This window comes from Pristiophorus japonicus, chromosome 2 (assembly GCF_044704955.1).
Source record: "Pristiophorus japonicus isolate sPriJap1 chromosome 2, sPriJap1.hap1, whole genome shotgun sequence".
Lineage (NCBI taxonomy): Eukaryota > Metazoa > Chordata > Chondrichthyes > Pristiophoridae > Pristiophorus > Pristiophorus japonicus.
In genome coordinates, this window is record NC_091978.1 from 232,666,689 (window position 1) to 232,683,444 (window position 16,756).

Below are 16,756 nucleotides of genomic sequence, written 5' to 3' on the forward strand. Positions count from 1 at the left end.
TCTTGTGAACCTTCGCTGCACCCCCTCAATAGCAAGAATGTCCTTCCTCAGATTAGGAGCCCAAAACTGTACACAATATTCAAGGTGTGGCCTCACCTGTACAACTGCAGTAAGACCTCCCTGCTCCTATACTCAAATCCTCTCGCTATGAAGGCCAACATGCCATTTGCCTTCTTCACCGCCTTATGTACCTGCATGCCAACTTTCAATGACTGATGTACCATGACACTCAGGTCTCATTGCACTTCCCCTTTTCCTAATCTGCCACCATTCAGATAATATTCTGCCTTCCTGTTTTTGCCATCAAAGTGGATAACCTCACATTTATCTACATTATACTGCATCTGCCATGCATTTGCCCACTCACCTAACCTGTCCAAGTCACCCTGCAGCCTCTTAACATCCTCTTCACAGCTCACACTGCCACCCAGCTTAGTGTAATTTGCAAACTTGGAGATATTACATTTCTTTGTTCCCCATTATACATTCACCTGATTCTGACTGCAAGGGACCTACATTTGTCTTCACTAATCTTTTTCTCTTCACATATATATATATATATATATATATATATAAAGAAGCTTTTGCAGTCTGTTTTTATGTTCCCTGCAAGTTTACTCTCATACTCTATTTTCCCCCTCCTAATTAAACCCTTTGTCCTCCTCTGCTGAATTCTAAATTTCTCCCAGTCCTCAGGTTTGCTGCTTTTTCTGGCCAATTTATATGCCTCTTCCTTGGATTTAACACTATCCCTAATTTCCCTTGTTAGCCACAGCTGAGCCACCTTCCCTGTTTTATTTTTACGCCAGACAGGGATGTACAATTGTTGAAGTTCATCCATGTGATCTTTAAATGTCTGCCATTGCCTATCCACCATCAACCCTTTAAATATCATTCACCAGTCTATTCTAGCTAATTCACGTCTCATACCATCGAAGTTACCTTTCCTTAAGTTCAGGACCCTAGTCTCTGAATTAACTGTGTCACTCTCCATCTTAATGAAGAATTCTACCATATTATGGTCACTCTTCCCCAAAGGGGAAGATTGCTAATTAATCCTCTCACATTACACAACACCCAGTCTAGGATGACCAGCTCTCTAGTTGGTTCCTCGACATGTTGGTCTAGGAAACCATCTCTTATACACTCCAGGAAATCCTCCTCCACCATATTGCTACTAGTTTGGTTAGCCCAATCTATATGTAAATTAAAGTCACCCATGATAACCTTTATTGCACGCATTTCTAATTTCCTGTTTGATGCCATCCCCAACCTCACGACTACTGTTTGGTGGTCTGTACACAACTCCTACTAGCGTTTTCTGCCCTTCTGTTGCATCCTGCATCTCAGGAGAGCGTGGTCGACTTCTCCTTCCCCTCACCCTGGGTCTGTTTCAAGGAAGTTAAGGAGGAAATCGCAGAGGTACTGGGCATAATCTTCCAACCCTCCTTCGATACTGGGCTGGTGCCAGAGGACTGGAGAATTGCAAATGTTACACCCTTGTTCAATAAAGGGTATAATGAGGATAAACCCAGCAACTACAGGCCAGTCAGTTTAACCTCGGTAGTGGGGAAAATTTTAGAAACAATAATCAGCAACAAAGTTAACAGTCACTTTGACAAGTGAAGAAAAGCCAGCACGGATTTGTTAAAGGCAAATCGTGTTTAACTAACTTGATCAAATTTTCTGATGAGGAAACAGACAGGGTTGTGGAAGGCAATGCGGTTGATGAGGTGTACATGGACTTCCAAAAGGCTTTTGATAAAGTGCCTCGTAATAATCTTGCCAGCAAAGTTGAAGCCCATGGAATAAAAGGGACAGTGGCAGCATGGATACAAAATTGGCTAAGTGACAGGAAACAGAGTAGTGGTGAACCGTTGTTTTTCCAACTGACAAAAGGTATACAGTGGTGCTCCCCAGGGGTTGCTACTAGGACCACTGCTTTTCTTGACATATTAATGACTTGGACTTGGGTGCATAGGGCACAATTTCAAAATTTGCAGATGATATAAAATTTGGAAGCATAGTGAACAGTGAGGAGGAGAGTGACAGACTTCAGTAAGAGTTTCTACAGTTACATAAAAAGGAAAAGAGTGGCGAAAGTAAATATTGATCCCCTAGAGGATGAGATTGGGGAATTAATAATGGAGAACAGGGACATGGCAGAGACGTTGAACAAATATCTTGCATCAGTCTTCACGGTAGAAGACACTAAAAACATGCCAATAGTGGATAATCAAGGGGCTATAGGGAGGGAGGAACAATACAATCACCATCGCTCATGAAGTAGTACTTGGTAAAATAATGGGACTAAAGGCGGACACAAGTCCCGTGGACCTCATGGCTTACATCCTAGGGTCTTGAGAGAGGTGGCTGCAGAGATAGTGGATGCATTTGGGGTTGTAATCTACCAAAATTTCCTGGATTCTGGGGAGACGGATTGGCGAATTGCAAATGCATCGCCCCTATTTAAAAAAGGAGGCAGACAAAAAACAGGAAACTATAGAGCAGTTAACCTAATATGTGTCATTGGGAAAATGCTGGAGTCCATTATTAAGGAAGCAGTAATATATTAGCATGGATAGAGGATTGGCTAACCAACAGAAAACAGAGAGTCGGGATAAATGGGTCATTTTCCGGTTGGCAAACAGTGACTAGTGGGGTGCCGCAGGGATCGGTGCTGGGTCCTCAACTATTTACAATCTATATTAATGACATGGATGAAGGGACCAAGTGTCATGTAGCCAAGTTTGCTGATGATACAAAGATGGGTGGGAGAGCAAATTATGAGGAGGACACACAATATCTGCAAAGGGATATAGATAGGCTAAGTGAGTGGGCAAAAATTTGGCAGATGGAGTATAGGGCTCAAATTTGCCCAGGAGTTGCCCCGCTTTTTTTGGAGCAAGTAGCTTTTTTTGGAGTAACTTAAAAATTGCAAATTTCCCCATTTAACATGCTCCAGTGTAAGTCAGTTAGTTAGGTTTTTTTTTAAGTTTAGTTTTTTTTCTCCAAAAGGGGGCGTTACCAGCCACTTATGCATCTTTTGGCCATAGAAACAAATTTGGTCAGCTCAAGGTTACTCCAAACTAATTTAGGCCAGTGTATGTGACCACTTTTGTAGGCACAGAAAAACCTTACCTACATTTAAAAAATCAGCGCACGTAGCCAGAGATAGGTGAGTTAGAGGATTCTAAAGCATTAAACACCTTCACAGCATCAGTACAAATCACAACATCTTCCGCACAACATCTTCACAACTTCATCAAAAATAAAGGAAAGATAAATCAGCTACTGAAAATAGAGCAGTCCTGCTTGCCGACTGCAGAACGCACCGGCTAGCCCTTCGGCTGGGGCAAGGGGTGGCAGGCACGCATGACTGTAGGGGTGAGGGATTTTTTATTTTATTTTATTTTTTTTAAAACAGTTGTTCCTAAATGTTGTGTGGTGATAATGGAACATGATTCAGTCTTAATGCCAAATATCTTTTATTGTAAAGTTTACAATGCACTTCAACAACAACAGCAAAGAAAGGCTGCAGCCATCCCTCACCCACATCTTGGGGAAAGTGCACTTCCTCATAGGGTCAGTGATGGTGGTGGGGGCCCGACTTGGGTCTCACCGGTGCCTGGATTGAAGTGGGAGTGGCATTTGAGTATCCAGCCTTTGTGCCCTTATTGCAGCAGTTGGCTCCCTCATGGCATCTGCCATCATTTGCACCCTCTGAAATGCCCGCCCTCAGTTCCTGTCTTCGTGCTGACATTTCTCCCGACAGTCTCGCTACCTCATCACGCATCGCCACGAGTGATCTTGTAAGGGCATTGGTCTCCTCACCCAAAGACATAACCTGATTAACATCTGATGAATCTGAGAGACTGGTCGAATTCTCCTTCCCCTCGCCATGGGTCTGCCTAGTGACACCCCTCCAGTGCGAGGTGCAGGCTGGGATGGTGGGGCATTGGGTGTTCCAACATGCAATTCACCACCGCCACTAGGACCCGCAACCTCGGATGGTGTGAAACAATGGAATGTCGCCGCGGAGCTCATGGACATTTCTGGCAGTGTGATGCCCTATACTATGGACTGATCCATATCATAATCAGCATTCTCCCGTGAGTACATTTCCATGGACCCCTCCTCCCCCCACCCGCCTTGGTCTGGAGCGCACGCATCTGGATCTTCTGGTGGATCTTCAGGATTGTCATCTTCTTCTGCAAAATACAACAGAACAGTCAAATGGTTAGCAGCACAGGAGGGGGCAGGATGGGTGGCATGAGTTGTCTCACATGTAGCAAGCCAGTCAGCAGGTTGATTTGAAGGGCGACGATGCATTTTAATGACTCACTCTCATGTGTGGGTCCAGCTTGTGCAGAGCTGATTCTTTTTCTGCAGGTGCGACTCAGCAAGGCCGCAACCCTCTATTTCAGGGGTGATAGTTGGTGCAGATTTGGCGGCCCTCCTCCTGTTCTAAGTCTTTCCCTTTTGTTGTGGGCCAATTTCTTCTGCAAAGATGAAAATATAACTTTTCACACATGGTGCGCTTCTGATGGGAGGGACATATACAGATGGTCACATTTACAATTCCATTTAAAGATGAAGATATTACTTACATTCTCTACTTGACCAACATCCTGCCATTTCTTTTTGCACTGGCTTCCAGATCTTGCGGTATTCACCCCTGCGGAGTATTCTTCTGCAACTAGGTTCCATCGTCTCATTTCTTTGGGTGGAATTTTTGTGGGATCACTCTTACTGATATCCAGCTCCAGCCATTTGTCCTCAATGACTGTGACTAGTTTCTCCACTTCCTCATGGAAAGAAATTCTTTGTTCTTATTGCACGCTCTTGTGTCATTGGTGTATTGGACTTACACTCAGGTTATCTTGAAAAATCACAGTTCTCACTTTTCTTCCACCTTTGCAGTACTCCTTTCCACTCGCTCAACCACCCAAAAATCACTATTCACACCTTACCTTTATATATGATCCATTGCCAATGCTGCTGAGGCACTGAGGACGCTCTCCCTTTAATTGGCCAATTTCCAAGCTTCCTGCTCCAGCACGCTGAAACGTGCATTGCGCACACGCTGAAACGGACATGTGTCCCCCCTGCTGGCACTCGAGGAGACACAGAGCCCAAGCCCTGCATCCCCGCAGGCTCTGCAGCGGCATACCACGGGACCAAAACGATGAAGGAGCGCCCAAATTAAAAGGTAAATTTTCGTCACGTTGGGGGGCCGAGTGCGACCGGAGTGAGGGGCCGAGTGCGGCTGGAGTGAGGGGCCGAGTGCGGCTGGAGTGGAGGGCCAATATTGAGAGAAAGAGGCTGGCGGGGTGGGGGGAGAGAGAGAGAGAGAGAGAGAGCGAGAGAGAGAGCGAGAGAGAGAGAGAGAGAGAGACTGGGGTGGGGACAGAGAGAGACTGGGGGGGGGGGGGGGAAGAGAGAGAGACTGGGGGGGGGGGGAAAGAGAGAGAGACTGGGGGGAGAGTGAGAGGCTGGGGGGGGGAGAAAGAGAGAGTGAGGGAGAGAGAAAGAGAGAGGGGGTGGGGAGAGAAGCGCTGGGGAGAGAGAAGCTGGGGGGAGGGGGTGGGGAGAGAGAGGCTGGCGGGAGGGGGGGGGGGAAAGAGAGAGAGGCTGGAGGGGGGCGGGGGGGAAGAAACATAGAAAATAGGTGCAGGAGTAGTAGGCCATTCGGCCCTTCTAGCCTGCACCGCCATTCAATGAGCTCATGGCTGAACATGCAACTTCAGTACCCCATTCCTGCTTTCTCGCCATACCCCTTGATCCCCCTAGTAGTAAGGACTTCATCTAACTCCCTTTTGAATATATTTAGTGAATTGGCTTCAACAACTTTCTTTGGTAGAGAATTCCACAGGTTCACCACTCTCTGGGTGAAGAAGTTTCTCCTCATCTCGGTCCTAAATGGCTTACCCTTTATCCTTAGACTGTGACCCCTGGTTCTGGACTTCCCCAACATTGGGAACATTCTTCCTGCATCTAACCTGTCTAAACATGTCAGAATTTTAAACGTTTCTATGAGATCCCCTCTCATTCTTCTGAACTACAGTGAATACAAGCACAGTTGATCCAGTCTTTCTTAATATGTCAGTCTCGCCATCCCGGGAATCAGTCTGGTGAATCTTCGCTACACTCCCTCAATAGCAAGAATGTCCTTCCTCAAGTTCTGTACACAATACTCCAGGTGTGGCCTCACCAAGGCCCTGTACAACTGTAGTAACACCTCCCTGCCCCTGTACTCAAATCCCCTTGCTATGAAGGCCAACATGCCATTTGCTTTCTTAACCACCTGCTGTACCTGCATGCCAACCTTCAATGACTTATGTACCATGACACCCAGGTCTCGTTGCACCTCCCCTTTTCCTAATCTGTCACCATTCAGATAATAGTCTGTCTCTCTGTTTTTACCATCAAAGTGGATAACCTCATATTTATCCACATTATACTTCGTCTGCCATGTATTTGCCCACTCACCTGGTGGTTGGGGTGGGGGGGGGGGGGGGGTCGGGAATCGGAGGGGAGAGATGGAACTGAGGGAAGATGATCACGTTCTTCCAACCTCCTACAAGGGACATCGTTGGAATGGATGATATCCTGAAGTCACAACACTGTCACTATTCACTTCATACCCAATAAGCCTGTTAACAATCCGTACACAATGCCTGCCCCATCTATGGTGGGTTGGGGGGCGCGGGGGAGGAAAGAGAGAGAGAGGATGCACGTACGCTGGGGTAAGGCACACACTTGGACTGGGGTAAGGCATTTTGGCTGGGGGAGGGATGTACTTGCACTGGGGTGCAGGACTTTGGCTGGCCCTTGCTGTCTTCTGGGGAGCTCTGTCCGCTGTCGCTTCAGGAAGTCAAAGTGGATCGAGTTACAATTTCCAAAAATTTCAGGGTGTGGCTTATCTTCTAAGGGGACCAATGAGAAACAAAGGGTGGAGCATGTTGGCCATTTTGGCAGTACAAATAAACGCGTCCATAAACTAAAGGGTACAATCCTAAAGGGGATGCATGAACAGAGAGACCTCGGGGTGTATATGCACAAATCGTTGAAGGTGGCAGAGCAGGTTGAGAACACAGTTTAAAAAAGCATATGGGATCCTGTGCTTCATAAATAGAGGCCTAGAGTACAAAAGCAAGGAAGTTATGATGAACCTTTATAAAACAGTGGTTCGGCCTCAACTGGAGTAGTGTGTCCATTCTGGGCATCGCATTTTAGGAAGGATATAAATGTCTTAGAGAAGGTGCAGAAAACATTTACAAGAATGGTTCCAGGGATGAGAGACTTCAGTTATGTGGATAGACTAGAGAAACAGGGCTTGTTCTCCTTGGAGCAGAGAAGGTTGAGAATCATAAGGGGTCTAGACAGAGTAGATCGAAACTGTTCCCATTGGCAGAAGGGTCGAGAACCAGAGGACACAAATTTAAGGTGATTGGCAAAAGAACCAAAGGCAACATGAGGAAAAACTTTTTAACGCAGCGAGTGGTTAGGATCTGGAATGCACTGCCAGAAAGGATGGTGGAGGCAGACTCAATCATGGCTTTCAAAGGGAATTGGATAAGTACTTGCAGGAAAAAAAAATGCAGGGCTATGGGGAAAGGGCAGGAGAGTGGGATTGGCTGGAGTGCTCTTGCCGAGATCCAGCATGGGCCGAATGGCTTCCTCCTGTGCGGTAACCATTCTATGATTCTAACTACCACATTACGCTTCCCCTCCTTCTCTTCCTCTTCCTCTTCCTCTTCCTCTCCCCCACCCCCCACCCCCCCCCCCCCCCCCAAACTTTGGACAGCCTCCTGCTCCAAGATCCGCATTCTGGCTGTCCTTCCGACAGTCTTTATCCTTATCCTCACAGGTAGCAAGTACATTGTACCTGTTGAATAGGATCAGCTTCTGCGGATCCTCGTTTTCCATCTCATCTGGGTTCCCCTTACTCTGCACACTATCGGTCACACCAAGCCCGTTCTGAACCTGCATCTTTCCACGAGGTGTGACCAAAGCCTGGATACTGCTCTCCCTCCCTAATGTTTCAGAGGTCTCCAACTTATACTCCAGCTCAAATGACTCTGAGCCAGAGACATCTACTGCAGATGTGTTCGTTCAGGACAGTCTCACTGTCCACAAACTCCCACATACTACAGTCCAGACACACAACCTCCTCTGCCTTATTTTAGTCTAGATTAGTTATAGCTACTCGTGTTTTTCGTATGTATCTTCAATCTCTCTGAAGGTAGACCGAGCAAACACTTGATCCCAAGGCCAGATGCAAATGATTAGGTTGTTTTATTTCATGGTACAGGTTGGACCTCTCTGGTCCAACACCCTTGGAACCTGACCGGTGCCGGACCAGAGAATTTTCCGAACCACGGGAGGTCAACTGGTGACAACGTTGCTGACAACGACCCGGACGTGTTCTGTGCATGTGCTGCGCAGAAGCCTACTGCGCAGCAGTTAGTCGTCCAGAATCACTCCAGTTTTTAAAAATCCACAGGCCCAGCTTCGGCACCTCAGTCAGCCACCTGTCCTTCCCTTTCCTTGTTCGGCCCGCTTACCTCAATGAACACCAACACCTCAAAAAACCACATACACACAAAAAAAGCTAGAGATCAGAGATAATGTGGAGGATAAAGTCAAGGAGAGACGCCGACCCTTACCCACGATCCTACTCCCGGTGCCAGGCCATGTGTAAGCCGCGAGCAGAGCCTGACTGGTGGAAGTGGTAGCTTCCTCGCACCGAGACACACACACGCAAACAACACCCCCCCCCACCCCCCGAGACCAGGGGGAGGGGAAAATGATGGCTCAGCCCTGCAGCCTTCAGAGCATGCACGTCCATGTCAAACCACAGCACCAGCCAGTGTGTAAAACGTCCAGCTGGCCAGGGCAAGGCTATCAAGATTTGTCATACGAAATGCATCACGCGTACATTTAACATGTGGAGCCACAATTTTTGTTTTTCAATGGATGCCACCCACGCTGGGATGTTTCTGGACTAAAGAGTCCCGGACTTGAGAGGTACAACCTGTATATGAACATACCAAGTACCAGTAGTAATCATAATTCACATTTCACTCAGCTTCATGTCACTGCCTATATATATATATATATATATATATATAAAAAACACAATGAATTCACCACATTATTCTATACTGGTGAAGCGTCTTGCTTGTATTTTCCGAGTTATTTTACCTTCTGTTGATACTGAAACGCTGCATTTTGGCTTCCAGCCCAGGAAAGAACCTAACTCTTCCTGCAGTCTCTTGTTTTCTTTCACCAGTCAACCCAATTCTAGTATCAGTTACCCCCATCGCCCCCTATCCACCAGTCTAACTTGGCAATGACTCCACTGAGTTTGAATGAAGAGAGTTATTACAGGAGCAATAACTGTGCACGATCACAAGAATGTTAAACTATACTGTCCATAGCATGTTGTCTCAAACACCCTGTCTGAATATCCAAGAATTGCTGTCCTATGAAGTGAACACCAAGATCTAAATTTAGCTCAATAGTAACATTAAAATAATTACACTAAGGTTTCTCAGTGGTGGCATAGTCATAAATCTCAAAACAAAACAGTCAACCTATTGTGCAATACATTTTGATTTAAACTGAAGTGTGACATATTACTGTTATCAAAATAGATGTTCCATAGAAACAAAGAAATTACAAAAGTTTAATCTCATACTATCTTAACTGCAAATGAAATCGCAAAGTGCTCTCATAGTATTTGCATTCAAGATCAAACCCCAATTTTAAAAAGTCTATTTCAAAGAAGCATAGATGTTTGATTTTTTTTTAAACAATAGGGATATCCTCCCCCAACCCCATCCCAAGTAAAATAGGACTTTAAGTTGTTTGAACCATATAGATTTGTATAAGGTTTGCTATTACTCTTTACTGTAAGATGCAGGTTAAATTGCAACATTGACAAGCCATTTTCCACAGGATGACTTACCTTAATTAATGGAGTTCTCCCAAAGAAGAAACCAAACAGGTATGCCATTATATCATTGCAAATTACAATTGAGATTGGAACAATAAACCTGAAATAAAATGTTAAAGAAAATGGGTTCATTCGTTGAATGCAAAGCAACTCAAAGTCTTCACAACATTTTTTTTCTCATTCATTTTCTGCTGAATAGAGTGACATCTACCATAAACAAGGAGGTTGCACAATTTAGTTTATGACTATATGATATGGGAGAGCAATGTCCATGTGCCAGATTTTCACATTTACATAGCTAAAACTATGCTTCCGAAACTGATCAACTATAAAGTAGTAATCAGAGACACTGATCATGAGTTGGGAAAACATAGTAAAAGTGGAAGAGTCTGCCCTGCCATAGGACAGTGTTAATTCATGATACTATCTTGAAGAGGGGCGGGGGGAGGGGGGCGAAGAGAGGAGAAGTTGAAGACAGAAACCAAGATAAAAATTAATGCACACTTACTTTAGGGAAACAAAAAAATGCAAGGAGACTGATCACAATTCACTTACCAGATCATGCCTTCAAATAAATTTTGGATCACCAGATGAGACTGAGTAACAATGATTAGCAGTGTTACATGAGTCCAGCCAAACTGTAAATACAATCAAACCAAAATTATTTGTTTTGTAAAATATAACTGATTAAAACATAATCTTTCACATTTCACATTAGCATCCTACTAGATTGATTAAGCAGATTCATGCACAAGGCAATAAAACCCTGGTCATAATTATGTTACTATACAATTTGATATGTTTTAGTTCCTAGTTCAGGAAGCTATTTAGCTCTATTGAAGTACACTTGCATTTACTTTCTCATTTTTGATTCTGTAAGTCCTATGATATGAGCGCTCATTCTCCACATACATATTTGATATGGACATAAGCATCAGGGAATATCACCAAAATTGTTGATAAATTAAAGGGGGCATGGAAAAATGAAGAATTCAGGAGACTGCTGGAGAATATAGACAGGTTAGGAGAGTGGGCAGCTATGTGACAAATGCAGTTAGATGCAGATAAATATAAAAATGTGTATTTTAGGAAAAAGAACAGAGAATGGAGATAGACTTGAAACTTTCCCCAGCTAAAACTTGGGAAGATCAAAGCCAGCATCTTTGACCTCCCCCCACCCCCCACAAACTCCAATCTCTTGCCACTAATTCCATCTCATAAGAACAGAAGAAATAGAAGCAGGAGTAGGCCATACAGCCCCTCGAGCTTGCTCCGCCATTCAACAAGATAATGGCTGATTATCGACCTCAACTCCACTTTCCCGCCCGATCTCCATATCCCTTGATTCCCCGAGACTCCAAAAATCTATCTATCTCAGCCTTGAATATATTCACAACCCTCTGAGTGAAGATATTTCTCCTCATCTCTCTCTTAAATGGCCTACCCCATATCCTGAGACTGTTCCCCCTAGTTCTAGAGCCTCCAGTCAGGGGAAACAACCTCTCAGCATTTACCCTGTTAATCCCCTAAAGAATCTTGTATGTTTCTATTAGATTACCTCTCATCCTTCTAAATTCCAGAGAGTATAGGCCCATTCTACACAATCTCTCATCATAAGACAGCCCTGTCATCCCAGGAATCAATCTAGTGAACCTCCGTTGCACCATCTCCAAGACAAGTATATCCTTCCTTAAATAAGGAGACCAAAACAGTGCACAGTACTCCAGGTGTGATCTCACGAAGGCCCTGTACAATTGTAGCAAGACTTCCTTACTCTTAGACTCCAACCCCCTTGCAATAAAGGCCAACATGCCATTTGCCTTTCCTGTTGCTTGCTGTATCTGTATGCTAGCTTTCTGTGTTTCTTGCAAAAGGACACCCAAATCTCTCTGAACATCAACATTTAAAAGTTTCTCACCATTTAAAAAATATTCTGTTTTTATATTCTTCCTACCAAAATGAATAACCTCACATTTCCCTACATTATACTCCATCTGCCACCTTACTGCCCACTCACTTAGTCTATCGATATCCCTTTGCAGACACTTTGTGTTCTCCTCACAGCTTACTGTCCCACCTAATCGTCAGCAAAATTGGAAACATTACTCTCAGTCCCTTCATCTAGATCATTAATATAGGTTGTAAATAGCTGAGGCCCCAGCACTGATCCTTGCGGCACCCCACTAGTTACAGCCTGCCAACCTGATAAAGACCCGTTTATTCCTAGTCTCTGTCCGTTAACCAATCCTCTATCCATGCCTCCAACCCCATGAGCCCATAGCTTGTGCAATAATCTTTTATGTGGCATCTTAACAAATGCCTTTTGGAAATCCACTGGTTCCCCTTTATCTACTCTGCTAGTCACATCCTCAAAAAACTCAAATAAATGTGTCAAAGACAATTTCCCTTTCATAAAATCGTATTGACTCTGCCTAATCATGTTATGTATTTCTAAGTGTCCTGATACCACTTCCTTAACAATGGATTCCAGCATTTTCCGACGACTGATGTCAGGCTAACTGGCCTGTAGTTCCTTATTTTCTCTCTCCCTCCTTTCTTGAATAGCAGTGTTGCATTTGCTACCTTCCTATTCACTGGGACCGTTCTAGCATCTAGGGTATTTTTAAAGATTAAAACCAATGCATCCACTATCTCTGCAGCCATCTCTTTTAGAACCCTAGGATGTAGGCGTCAGGTCCAGGGGATTTGTCAGCTTTTAGTCCCATTAGTTTCTCTAGTACTTTTTCTCTACTTATATGAATTACATTAATTTCCTCACCCTCATTAGTCCCTTGGTTCGCTACCATTTTAGGTATGCATTTTGCATCTTTTACTGTGACGACAGATACAAAATATTTGTTTAACATTTCTGCCATTTCCTTATTCCCCATAATAATTTCTCCTGCCTCATCCTTGAAGGAACCAATGTTTACTTTTGTAGAAGCTCTTACAATCTGCTTTTATATTTCTTGCTAGTTTACTCTTTGACTATTTTTTCCCTTATAATCAATGTTTTGGTCATCCTTTGCTGGTTTCTGAAACTCTCCCAATCCTCAGGCTTATTACTATTCTTCGCAACATTATAAGCTTCTTTCAATCTAATGCTATCCTTAACTTCTTTATTTGGCCACGGATGGATCACTTTTCTTGTGGAGTTTTTGTTTCTCAATGGAATGTATTTTTGTTGAGAATTATGAAATATTTCTTTAAATGCTAGCCACAGCTTACCTTTTAATCTGTTTTTCCAATCTACCTTAGCCAACTTGCCCTTCATACCTATGTAATTGGCTTTATTTAAGTTTAAGACTCTAGTTTCGGGCTTAGCCAAGTCACTCGTCATGTGAGATTCTATCGTATTATGATCACTCTGCTCCAGAGGATCCTTTACTATGAGATTGCTAATTAATCCTGTCTCATTACACAATACAAAATCTAAAATAGCCTGTTCCCTGGCTGGTTCCATGACGTCTTGTTCTAGGATCTCCCTCCCCAGCCACCGTCTCAAGCTGAACCGAAATGTTTGCAACCTCAACATTCAGTTTGACTCTGAGCGGAGTTCCCAACTCAATATCCTCTCTGTCATGAAGACCACCAACTTCCATCTCCAGCATTACACAGATCACCCTTACTTTGATGATGAACCCTTATACATGCATTTGTCACCTCCAAACACATTTGCTCCAATATTCTCTGTGCTAGTCTTTCCATTCATCACCCTCCATGAACACTTTGCTGGTCATTTCCAAACCTGTACCCATCACTATTCCACTCCTGTCCTTACTGACCTACATTGGTAACTGGTCTTTGAATACCTCAAATTTAAAGTTCTTATCCTTCAGTTTAAATCGGTCCTTGACCTCACTCCTTTCTATCTTTCTCCAGCCCTGCAACCCCATCCCAAAAAAATCTCTCCATTCACCAGACCCCAGCCTCTTGTGCAAGCCCTTTATCTTTCACCCTGGGTAGCTGTGTCTTCAGCTGCCTAGATCTCATTCTCTGAAAATATCTCTCTAAACCCCGATGACAATATCTTCCTTAGCTGGTCATCCTTACACTTCCATGAAGCAACTAGGGATATTTTTCTACAGTAAAGGCACAAAATAAATACAAGTGGTTGTTTTCTCATCCTATACATTCCTGTGTTCCTAAGGAGGTAATTCGGCACAGCATGCCTCTGCTGGCTCTCCAAAAGAGGTTTCCATTTAATCCCATTCCACAGCCCTTTCCCATATACTTTTGAGTATCACTTCAAATTAATGTGAACATTGAATTAAACTTTACATGTTACCCATTAGGCGTCTAAGTAAAGGCTAGTAGAGTACTGGGATGTATTGCTAGGATGTTCCAATATAAAACAAAAAGCATTATAATATCTGTGCAGATTACCTCATCTAGAATACAGTATCCAGTTTTGGTCTCCTCATGGTGAGAGGTATAAAAGTCCTGGAAAAGGTTCAGAGGAGGCTCACTATATTAATATCTAGTTTAAAAGCCCTTAGTTATCACAATAATCTTCGAAAGCTGGGTCTATTGACTCTAGAAAAGAATCACTTTGGTGAGACTTGAGATATTTAAAATACTTAAGGGGAGGGATTAGACTGTGGATAAACTATTTGAATTAAATAGGTCAGGAAAAAACAGGGAAGAGGGGTAAAAGATATGTAAGCACAGAACTAGGTTGGATGTCAGAAGGTTTTTCTTTTCATAGAGGGTCACTGACCTCTGGAACAAGTTGCCAGCCTGTGCAATGAGTGCAGATTTGCAGCAAACCTTCAAAAGGGAGCTGGATAAGTTTCTGACTAACACGTATATCACTGTGTACAAAAGATACGTGCGTAGAAACATAGGAGCAGTAGTAGGCCATTCAGCCCTTCGAGTCTGCACCGCCATTCAATATGATCATGGCTGATCCTCTATCTCAACACCATATTCCTGCTTTCCCCCCCATATCCCTTGATGCCTTTTGTTTCTAGAAATCTATCTATCTCCCTCTTAAATATATTCAGTGACTTGGTCTCCACAGCCTTTTGTGGTAGAGAATTCCACAGGTTCTCCACCCTCAGTGAAAAAATTTCTCCTCATCTCAGTCCTAAATTTCCTATCCCGTATCCTGAGACTGTGACCCCTTGTTCTAGACTTCCAAGCCAGGGGAAATATTCTCCCTGCATCCAGTCTACCCAACCCAGTCAGAATTTTATAGGTTTCAATGAGATCCCCTCTCATTCTTTTAAACTCTAGTGAATACAGGCCTAGTCAACCCAATCTCTCCTCATAATGACAGTCTTGCCATCCCAGGAATCAGTCTGATGAACCTTTGCTGCACTCCCTCTATGGCAAGCATATCCTTTCTTAGGTAAGGAGACCAAAACTGCACACAATACTCCAGGTGCGGTTTCACCAAGGCCCTGTATAACTGTAGTAAGACATCCTTGCTCCTATACTCAAATCCTCTTGCAATGAAGGCCAACATACCATTTGCCTTCCTAACTGCATAGTTAGGTGATATGCCTAGTGGTCACTGTAGCTCCTGAACTCATTTTGATCACCTTGCGGGTTAGAAAGTAATTTCCCAAGTATTTTTTTCCCTGAAAAGCCTAGGGCTAGAAATTGATCAGTCTACCGCCGTGTTTCTTGGCGGTATTTCCTTGTTTTTGGCTGGTCTTTCATTCGTTGGGAATTTCATCAGGACCTCATGTCGGCGGTTTTGAAATACCACTGGGGAACAGACCGCCAGCGTGCAATGCTGGGAAAACCGTTCCCGCCCGAGTTTGGTGGGAGTGGTGATCCGTACTTCTGCAAAAAAAAATGCGCAGTTGGAGCAGCCTTTCGATGGACAGTAGGTATGAAACCGTGCAAAAAAAGTAAGTGAATGTTTTAAAAAAATTATTTTGCAGCGATTCAGTTAAAAAAGCTTCTTTAAATGTTTTCCGATGTTTTATTTTTTGAAAAAATATTTTTCGTGTTGTCCCCCCTCCCTAGGCCGACTCTAGCCTCGGACTTAATTTGACCAGGACTGCCGAGAATCCATGTGCAACGCTCATTTTTCCCGCCAGGCATTTTTTTCTTCTATTTTTTGATAAATTTTCCGTCGGCGTTAATTGCAGAATCGTTCTTTTGGCCAGTAAATGGGCAGTAGTGGCCTTTGATCAATTTCTAGCCCCTAGAGTTTTTCTTTCACCCCTAATAGGCCATTACATGGCTGCTGATGGTTGAGAGTATTGGGAGTCATGACGCTTAACTGCAACATGAATGTATGGGAAAGGCTCAATAGATCAGATGGTCTTTTCTTGTTCATAATTTTCATATGTTTGTAAACAACTACACAACCCATAAAGACAAAATGTTTGGGCATGCCTGTCCTAAATAATCAAATTCTCAGTAAAGGAACAGAGAGATATAGGGGTGAAGACTGTCAGTTTTCTAAAAGCAGCGTTGGATGTGTAAAAAGCAGGACATTGCATACAAATCCAGGAGTGATGATGAACCTGCACAAGACATTGGTCAGGCAACAGTTGGAAGGAAGGATATTGAAGCCATGAAAAAAGTGCAATTATAGAATCAGGAGGATGATGGAACTATATTTACTCAACCTTTCTAACAAGAGACTTGAAAAACCAGGGCTATTTTACTGAAGCAGAGAATCCAATAGAAGTGTCCAAAATTATGAAAGGTTTGACAGGGTAAATAATGAATGATTATCTGTAGATGATCAATGGATCAGTAACAAGGGGTATACATTTTGGATTAGTATTAGAAAAATATAAGAGAAAGCTAGAATACTTTTTCCCCCTC

General features: G+C 43.5%; 1 protein-coding gene across 1 annotated transcript in view; it reads right to left on the reverse strand.

The window, feature by feature from the left end:
- Positions 1 to 16,756, reverse strand: part of cds1 (CDP-diacylglycerol synthase (phosphatidate cytidylyltransferase) 1) — a 200,969-nt gene that overhangs the window by 38,530 nt on the left and 145,683 nt on the right. Inside the window, exons 7-8 of the mRNA XM_070871063.1 lie at positions 10,520 to 10,602; positions 9,977 to 10,064 (exon numbers count right to left, since the gene is read on the reverse strand). Coding sequence (XP_070727164.1) covers positions 9,977 to 10,064; positions 10,520 to 10,602 — 171 coding nt within the window. The remainder of the gene's footprint in view (positions 1 to 9,976; positions 10,065 to 10,519; positions 10,603 to 16,756) is intronic.